General features: G+C 42.4%; 1 protein-coding gene across 1 annotated transcript in view; it reads right to left on the bottom strand.

Annotated features, from left to right (window-relative positions):
- Positions 1–10,161, bottom strand: part of LOC140197614 (desmoglein-4-like) — an 81,039-nt gene that overhangs the window by 5,109 nt on the left and 65,769 nt on the right. The window contains exons 13-15 of the mRNA XM_072257831.1: positions 9,605–9,835; positions 4,526–4,662; positions 2,257–2,556 (exon numbers count right to left, since the gene is read on the bottom strand). Coding sequence (XP_072113932.1) covers positions 2,257–2,556; positions 4,526–4,662; positions 9,605–9,835 — 668 coding nt within the window. The remainder of the gene's footprint in view (positions 1–2,256; positions 2,557–4,525; positions 4,663–9,604; positions 9,836–10,161) is intronic.

The raw sequence follows: 10,161 nt of genomic DNA, 5'->3' as shown, positions 1-10,161 counted from the left end.
TGTCACGCCCATTTCTCATCTCCCAGCCCCTGCTGCTTCCTCCACTTTCCCTATCACCTAGATCCACCCATCACCTGCCAGCTCCTGCTCATTCCCTTCCCCTTCCCCTCATTGTCCTTTTAATAGCCTTCTCTCCCTCTGTCCTTCGGTCCATGTGAAGGGCCTTGACGTGAAATGTTAATAGTCCATTTCCCTCCACAGATGTTGCTCCACTGCATTCTTCCAACAGCCAGTTTTGCTATAAAATGTTAGCTCTGTTTCACATTTTTATTATGAGGAACCAAATCACACAAATCATACAGCACTGTATCAGGCCCTTTGGCTCAACGGGTCCGTCCTGACTAAGATGCCTCAAACAAGCTGGTCCCTTTTGGCTCATATCCCTCTAAACCTCTCTTATCCATGTACCTTTTAAATGTTGATATTGTACCTGCCTCAACTACTTTCTTTGGCAGCTCGTTCCAGCCTTTCTGTAAACAAGTTTCCCCCCAAGTTACTATTAAATCTCACCTTAAACCTATGCCCTCTAGTTCTTGATTCCCCAGCGCTAGATAAAAAGACTGTGTTCATACTGTATATACCCCTGTGGATTTTATACATCTCTAAAAGGTCACTTCTCACTTTCTTGCATTCCGTGGAATAAAGTCCTAGCCTGTCCAGCCTTTCCTTATAACTCAGTCCCTCAAATCCTGGCAACATCCTTGTAAATTCTTTTTCTGCACTCTTCCAGTTTCATATGTTTCCTAAAGCAGAATTGTGAGAATGGCTGAGAGGATCACCATAAGACCATAAGACAAAGGAGCAGAAGTAGGCCATTCGGCCCATCACGGGGGTCTCCCTACCATCCAACGGGGACATTTATCAGAACCGCTGTGTATACAGGACCTTTGTATTATCAAGGATCCCACCCATCCTCTTTGACTTTCTACCATCAGGCAGAAGACTCCGATGCATTTAAAACAAGAACAGCCAGGATGGGAATTCAGGCCATTAAGCTTCTGAATTCCCTGCCGCATTACAAATAAAACTTTATCTTATTGCATTCGAAGTGTCACCGGTTAATCCATTCTGTACTTCACAATATTTAATTTATGCACTTTACTTTGTTTATCTATGGGCAATTCATCCTCACTTTCTTCAGTTATTGTGTATTATGTGTACCACTGTGCTTTACACTCTGGTCTGGAGAAACATCGTCTCATTTAATGGTACACATGTATATATTTAAATGACAATAAACTTGACTTGAATTAAACTGGACAGGCCTTCTTCCCCTCAGCAAAAGGGTTCAAAGCCAGGAGGATAGAGATTTAAAACCATTCACAGAAGCATTAGCAAGGAGGTGAGGTTTCCTCGCCCCAAAGGTGGTGGGGATCGTGAACTCGATGGGTGAAAGGGTGGGGGAAGAAGAAACCACACCCCTCCTCACCAATCACATTGAATAGCCCAGGAATATAGACAGGAATGGCGGGCTTACAGGCATGGCACTTAAGGAATGGGGTTGGGGAGTTTGCTTTCAAGCAGCATTTAAGATGAGTGAATGGATTCCATCTGTCATTGAAAACATGCAAAAAAAACAGCAGATGCATAAAATCTGAAATAAAAGCAGAAAATGCTGGAAACATTCATCATGCGAGGCAGCATCTATGGAGCGAGAAACAGAGTAAATGTTTCAGGTCGGTTCTCTGGTTAATTCTTGTTTCTCAGATGCTGCCTGACCTATTCAGAACTTGCAGGATATTTAGGCTGTTCCACTGTAACCAACCTCACTGCTAAACCACTACGAAAGTGTTGGAAAACTTATGAGAGAGTTTCCAGGACCAGAGATGCAGGGACAGACTGGGCAGGTCTGGACTTTTTATTCCTTGGAGTGTGGGAGACTAGGGGTGATATTATAGAGGAGCATAAAATCACTGTGGAACATCAATAGGGTGAAAACAATCAGGGTTAGTGGAAAAAAAAGTATAGGACACAGGTTTAAGCTGACAGGGGAAAGATTTGAAAGAGACCATAGTGGCAAGGTTTTCCATGCAGAGTGGGAATGAGCTGCCAGAGGAAATAGAAGAGGTGGGCACAGTTACAATGTTTAAAAGACACTTGGATAGCTACATGCATAGGAAAGGTTTGGCGGGACATGGGACAAATGCGGGTAGGTGTGTCTAGCTTAGATGGTTGAGCTGAAGAGCCTCTTTTTGTATATTACTCTTTGATTTTAAGTGTCTAAGCTTCTGCATTGAACAAATTACAGTCACATACCTGATTAATGTATTGTTGCACAAAGGACCTGGATGCACCACTCAGCATATCGAAGCCTTCGAAACTACTGCTAGCCTTCCAGCTTTGATGTTGATTTTGATCCCACATTGATTTTCTGTGGCGAAAATCAGATATCCAAACCTCCTTTGACATTCCTTCACTTCCTCTGGTAGCCCACCGTTCACTACTTTCAAAGTTCTCGGATACATGACTAGAGGCATGCCCCACACCCGTTTTTTGGATGCACTCCTCACTGACCAACTCTCCCGATTTCCCTGGATAAAATATCTGCGGTAGCAGCTGTAATAGACAGAATAATTTCAGTCATTGATCACTGAAGGGTTTAATAAAACATGGAGATAAAGGATAGTCAAGAGAGAGCAAGTGAAGAAGATTTATGTTGTTCAATCTTTTGCTTGGGCAGAGATCAGGATACAGGAGGACAAACATACTTGTATAACTATTTTTAGAGGTCAGATTCTGGTAGGACATAGTAATTGGCAGGGACATTGTTTATGGACACAGAGAGCTGGGCATGCAAGTCCACAGTTCCCTGAAAATGATAAACAGGTAGGATAGCGAAAAAGGTGGTTATTATGCCAATCTTCACAGTCCAAGGCATTGAGTATTAAGAGTTTGGAGGTTAAGTTGGTTAGACTGCACCTGAAGTACAGTTCTGGTTACCGTAGTACAGAAAGGATGAAGACAATAGAGATTTGGAATGAAGGGGCGTAGCTTTAAGGAGAGATTGGAGAGACTGGTTTTATTACTAGCATGTAGAAGGCTGAGGGATGGCCTTAAACAGTTTGACAAAATTACAAGGGGCTTGGATGGGATAGCTAGACAGGGTCTTTTTACTAAGGCAGAGAAATCTAGAGCTGGAGGGGACAAGTTTAAGGTGGGGGGGATGAAGTTTGAAGGAGATCTGAAGGGTTTTTATTTCCTCTGCCAGGGAAAGTGGAGGAGGCAGATATAATTACCAAGTTTAAAAGGCAGGTACATAGATAGGAAACGCATAGATGGATATGAGCCTAGTAGTAACAAACGGGATTAGCATAGTTAGGTATCATGGTCAGTATGCACAAGGTGGGCTGAAGGGCCCTTATCGATCCTGTAGGATTCTAAAAATAGAAGGTTGTGTGGGAGGGAAAGATTGGATTGATTGATCATGGAGTAGGTGGAAAGGTCCGATTGAAGGGCGTATGCTGTGCTGTTCTGTGTTCTATGATTCTATTGATGTGGTTAACGAGCAGGATGATCCTTTAACCTCAGGAAAGAATACATGTGAAATATCAGTAAAAAATGTATCAAAAAGCAATTATCCACCATATGGGCCGTGTAGCTGCGTTCTTTATTTAAAATCTTCTAAGCTGGTAGAAAAGCCTGAGAGTTGTTTTCCTGCATGTTAATATTTATTTTTATTATTAGTTTATTAATGTCATATGTACTGAATGAGGTACAGTGAAAAGTTTAGTCTTGCATACTGTTCATACCGATCAATTCATTACGTAACACACTGAAGTAGTACAAGGGTCAACAATTACAGCAGAATTACGTGTTATAGTAGAGAGAGAGTGCAGTGCAGGCAGACAGTCAGGGCATGGCTTTGACGAGGTAGATTGTGAAATCAAGAGCTCATCAGGGAGACCATTCAGGTGACTTATAACAGTACAATAGAATCTGTCTTTGAGTATAGTTTGCAGGTGCTTTCAGGCTCTCTGTCTGGTGGGAGGGGGTTGATTCTGCCATTTAACATCATCTGCTTAGGCCAACATTCCCCGAGAGAAAAAGAGGGAATAACGTTACTTTGCATTGTGGATAAGGTTAAGGAGGGATGATAGGACAAAGGGAATATCATCCCTATCATAACAAGGTTATAGGGAGAGGTTAGGACTTGGAGCACAGGGGTGTGAGGACTGACCACCTTAGATGGGAATCTTGGTTGGTATCGATGAGTTGGGCTGAAGGGTCTATTTTAATACTGCATGACTCAGAGTATGAGGGGCAGAGGGGCAGAGAAGGTTAACAAAAGTGAAGGAATAAGGGCAGTTGGAAGAGAAACAAAAAGAAATGGATGCAAAGGTTGTGAAATGTTAGGCTGTAGGACACTCCTGTAGGTTAAGCAATGCTAGTGCAGACACTAGAAATGACTGGTTCTGATGGACAGAGAAGATAATCCAGCTGAAGGTGTAGAATTTGGAATGGAATTTGATATCATTTCAGCTTTCTAAAACAGAAAATAAAAGCTCAGGGTATACTGATTACAAACCGTGTCTACTTGTCCTCCTCCCTCAATGCTGCTTTGTCCCAGAGTACCATCAACTCTGTCTCTCTCCTCGAGGATGAAGGAATTTTTTCCACCAAATCCACTGCCACACTTGCAAAACAGCAGCAGCAGAGGAAGAACTAGAAAACAGGAATTTCAACATTTATGCAAAAGTCACCATTTCTACAGCATACGATGACAATGATAGCAACAGTTTGCTTCAGTGTGCTGCTTTGAAACACATGACCAGAAAAGCAGATAAACATTAATTAATGCAAACCACTTCCCAATTTTCAGAAGCCATTCTCAGCGAGGCGGCAGATATCAGATATGAAACTGACCCATGCATCAGCACAATCTTTTGGCAGAGGAATATGTGTATGAAGATCAAAATCTCCAAGCTAGTGCAACATCATGGTCCAATCAGCACCAGAGACCCATGTGCTCCCACAACAAGAAAAAAATCTGCAGATGTTGGAAATGCCTTTGTCTCGGCCCGAAACATCGATTGTTTACTCTTTTCCATTGATGCCAGCTGAGTTCCCCCAGCATGTTGTCTGTGTTCCCATGTGCTCTTGCCAACCTACAGCTGGCATCATTAAACATTGGAAAGGTCTTCCAAGCCCACTGGAAGGATAAGTGAACCAGTGTCAGTGCACTCTCCCTGGCCAATGTGCATAGTATTGTGGCCTTCTTACACTTGGACCTTAGGGCAGGATATGCCATTAAAATGTCCAGCACCAGACGCCACCAGGTTTTATCCTATTGTCATAAGACCACAGGAGTAGAATTAAGCCCTTTGGCCCATTGAATCTGCTCTGTCATTTCATAATGGCTGATCCATTTTTCCTCTCAGCCTCAATATCCTGTCTTCTCCCCGTATTCCTTCACGGCCTGACCAATGAAGAATCGATCAACCTCTGCCTTAAATATAAATACAGACTTGGCCTCCACAGTGGCCTGTGGCAACAAATTCCACAGAATCAACATTCTCTGGCTAAAGAAATTCTTCCTCATCTTCACTCTAAAAGGACACCCCTCTATTCTGAGGCTGTGCCCTCTGCTCTTAGATTCTCCCATCATAGGAAACATTCTCTCCACATTCTCTACTCTCTCATGGTTTTTCACCATTTTATAGCTTGCAATGAGGTAATCCCTCATTCTTCCGAATTCCAGTGAATACAGATCCAGAGCCATCAAATGCTCTTCATATGATAAGCCGTTCAAACCTGGGATCATTTTCGTGAACCTCCTTTGAACCCTCTCCAGTTTCAGCACATCCTAAGATAAGAGGCCAAAAACTGTTCACAATACTCCATGTGAGTCCTCACCAGTGCTTTATAAAGTCTCAACATTACATCCTTGCTTTTATATGCAAGTCCTCTTGAAATGAATGCTAACATCACATTTGTCTTCCTCACCACAGACTCAACCTGCAAACTAACCTTCAGGAATCCTGCACAAGGACCCCAAGTCTAATTGTGGTAGTCTATCTACTTCCTCAAAACTACCTGCCCCTCCACCTATTTTCATATTGTCTGCAAACTTTTCAACAAAGCCATCAACTAAATCATCCAAATCATTAGCATATAACGTAAAAAGAATCGGTCCCAACACAGATCCCTGTGGAACACCACTAGTCACTGGCAGCTAACCAGAAAAGGCTCCCTTTATTCCCACTCTTTGCCTCCTGCCAGTCAGCCATTGCTTTATCCATACTAGTATCTTCCCTGTAATACCATGGGCTCGTAGTTTGGTAAGCAGCCTCATTTGTGGCACTTTATCAAAGGTCTTCTGAAAATCCAAATACACAACATTAACTGATTCTCCTTTGTCTATCCCACTTCTTATTTCTTCAAAGAATTCCAACAGAATTGTCAGGCAAGATTTTCCTTCAGGAAACCATGCTAACTACAGTCTATTTTATCATGTGTTCCAAGTACCCCAAGATCACATCCTTAACAATCGACTCCAACATCTTCTCAACCACTGAGGTCAGACTACTGGCCTATAATCTCCTTTCTTCTGCTCCTTACCCTTCAAGTGTGGAGTCATATTTACAATTTTCCAGTCTTCCAGAACCATTCCAGAATATAGTGATTCTTGAAAGATCATTACTAACACCTCCACAATCTCTTCAGCCACTTCTTTCAGAACCCTGGGGTGTACACCATCCGGTCCAGATGACTTCTCTACCTACAGGCCTTTCAGTTTCCCACAAACCTTCTCCTAAGTAATGATAACTTTTCAAACTTCATGACAGCTGACACCTGGAATTTCCAACATACCGCAAGTGTCTTCCATAGTGAAGACTGATGCAAAATCCTTATTCAGTTTGTCGGCCATTTCCTTGTCTCTATTACTGCCACTCCAGCAACACTTTTCAGCAGTCTGATATCCAGTCTCGCCTCTCTTTCACACTATGTATCTGAACAGACTTTTGGTATCCTGTTTATTATTGGCCAGCTGTATTACATCTATTCCTTCTTAATGACTTTTTTAGTTGCCTTCTGTTGGTTTTTAAAATCTTCCCAATCCTCTAACTTCCCACAAATTTTTGCTCTATTATATGCCCTTCCTTTGGCTTTTATGTTGGCTTTGACTTCTCTTGTTAGCCATGTTTTTGTCATCTTGCCTTCAGAATACTTCCTCCTCTTTGGGATGTATATATCCTTTGCCTTCCGAACTGCTTCCAGAAATTCCAGCTATTGTTGTTCTGTCTTCATCCCTGCCAGTGTTCTTTTTCAATAAATTCTGGCCAACTCCTCTCTAATGCCTCTGTAATACCCTTTACTCCACTGTAATAGTGATAGCTGGCTGGTGGTGTAGTGGCATCAGGGCCAGACTTTGGAGCAAAGGCTCTCAAGTTCGAATCCAGCTGGCTCCCTTGCACGCTTTCCATCAGTGTCGAGCTAGCAACTCAGCCTTGTAAAAATAAGAAAGCCTGCTAAAAAAAATGCTGTCATGATGGCGTCCTGATGACTCCACTCAGAGTTAAGGGCTTTCTTCTTCTTCAATAATGACACATCTGACTTTAGCTTCTCCTTTTCAAATTTCAGGGTGAATTTGATCATATTACGATCACTTTCCCCTAGGAGTTCTTTTACCAGTCCATTGCACAACATCCAATCCAGAATAGCTGTTCCCCTAATGGGCATATTGAAATCCCCCACGACTATTGTAGCATTGTTCTTTTGCCATGCATTTCGTATCTCCTGTTGTAATTGGTAGACCACATCCTTACTACTGTTTGGGGGTGGGGGTCTGTATATAAATCCCATCAGGGTCTTTTTACCCTTAGCTCTATCCACGATTTCAACACTTTCTGACCCTATGTTATAAGGCTATTGCACATATCTTTTATATGTTAACAATAAATGTCAAACATTTATTTTGCCATGTCCTTACAACTGCACTGCACTTTCTCTGCAATTGCAACACTATATTCTGCATTTTGTTATTGTTTTTCCTTGTACCACCTCAATGCCCTTATGCTTTGAAATGCTCCGAATTGATTTTTCGAAAAACTAACCTTTTCACTGCATTTGGTACACGTGACAATGGTAAACCAATACTAAACACTGGCTATCTCTCCACTACTCTTCCTTTCCAAATGAAGGGCCTAGACCCAAGTGTTAACTATCCATTTTCCCCATGAATGCTGCCCGCCCCACTGAGTTCCTTCAGCATTTTGTTTTTTTTTGTAATAGAGTATTTGGTGGCAATATGTTATTATTGGTTTCTTATTGTCACATGTACCAAGATACACTGGAAAACCTGTCTTGCATACTGTTCATATACAGATTAAATCATTATACAGTGTTGGAATAAGGCAAAACAATTATGCAGAATTAAGTTTAAAAGCTACTGAAGAAGTGCCGTGCAGGTAGACAATAAAGTGCAAGATAATAACACGGTAGATTGTGAAGTCAATAGTCCATCTTGTATCATACACAAGAGGTTTCTTCAAGAGTCTGATAACAGTGGGATAGAATCTCCCCTCCTTCTGGTGGAATATTGTTTCAGGCATCAAGGTACCTTCTGCCCAATTAGAGAAGGGAGAAGAGAAAATGTCCAGAGTGGATGGGGTCTTTGATTATGTTGGCTTCTTTAGCGAGGCAGCAAAAAGTGTAGACAGAAGGGAAGGTTGCTTTCAAGATGTGCTGAGCTATGTCCAGAACCCTAGTTTCTTTTGGTCACATGCAGAGTAGTTGCCACACCAAGTTACGTACATCCAGGCAGAATGCTTTCTATGGTGCATCAATAAAAATTGGTTAAGAGTTGACAAATTCCTTTAGCTTCTGAAGGAAGTTGAGGCATTGGTAAGCTCCCTTGTCGCTTGTTCACTTCAACAGAGGAAAAGTTCTCGCTCGGTATGGCCTATGTGTGACTCCAGTACTGCAGACATGGCCAAGCTCTTACCTGCCCTACCCTACAGCTGCTGGGCAATCTGCGATGGACAGTAAATGCCTATTTTGCCACAATGCAAACAACTTGTGAATGAGCTTAGATGGGAACCTTGGTCGGCATGGACCAGTTGGGCTGAAGGGCCTGTATCACTTAATGATTTAAGAGCCAAGGCATCAGGAATTACTATTACTCGGTACTGCAGCATGTGAATAGTCAGCGCTCACCAAATCAGAATCAGGTTCATTATCACTGTTGTAGGATTTGTGATTAAAATGTGAAAGAGAGTCATTTTACATGTTTAACAAAAGCCACAGCTCTTATTTCCACTATAAACAAAACAAAGCAGTCACTTTACACAGATGTCATTAAGTCAGCCATCATCTCTTAAAGCAAACATAATTCATTGACTGTTTTTGTGAATTATGTAGAATAGTTATGTAAACTATTCTATTATGAACTACATGTTATTTGTCATCCATTACCTTACCCTGCACTGTCATACATTGTGCAATTTGTTCTTTGTGATAGCAGCGCAGTGTAAGACGCAAGAGAGTTACTCTGAGTAGAAATAACAAAATAAATAGTGCAAAGAGGAACAACAAGGAACATCTGAAAGCAAAGGTATCTGAAATATTAACCATCAGGCAGCAAAGTTCACTGGGTTAAACTTACGTAGCAGCAGCAGTAGCAGAGACAGGATGATCAGTGCCACAGCAGAACCTCCCAGTTCTACTTCTGATTGAATTAATTTCTCAGAAGAACAATGGTCGATTGTGTAGCAATCAGTGACATGGACGTCAAGAGTAACCGTGTGTCCTTTGCTGTCAGCATCTTCGATCCACACCGGCACAGAAAATACTCCGGGCCATAAATGTTTTAATGGAACCAACCGCATACTGGTCGCTTTAAACAGGAAGAAATAGTGCGAGTTAGTGGCTGGTTTCATTCCCTCCTGTCAGCACCTGCCAACGACTGACACAAGTGTTATGGGAGTGACCAGGGAATGTGGGTGTTCAGAGGAGCTGGGGGCGGGGAGGGTGAATTTGGTGGGTGGGGAGAAACTGGAAGCAAGGTGATGTTAGTGGGGCCAATATGAAGATTGGGGGTGGAACCAGGAAAGAATTGGGTATAGGACAAGGAGGGGAGTTGCTGGGTTGGGCCAGGAGGGGGAGACCAGAGGGAGAGCCTGGGGGTTGGGTCAAGGGAGAGCCCATAGTTGTCTGGGGTAG

The sequence above is a fragment of the Mobula birostris genome, chromosome 1 (assembly GCF_030028105.1).
Source record: "Mobula birostris isolate sMobBir1 chromosome 1, sMobBir1.hap1, whole genome shotgun sequence".
Taxonomy (NCBI): Eukaryota; Metazoa; Chordata; class Chondrichthyes; order Myliobatiformes; family Myliobatidae; genus Mobula; species Mobula birostris.
This window is presented reverse-complemented; position numbering and strand designations above follow the sequence as displayed.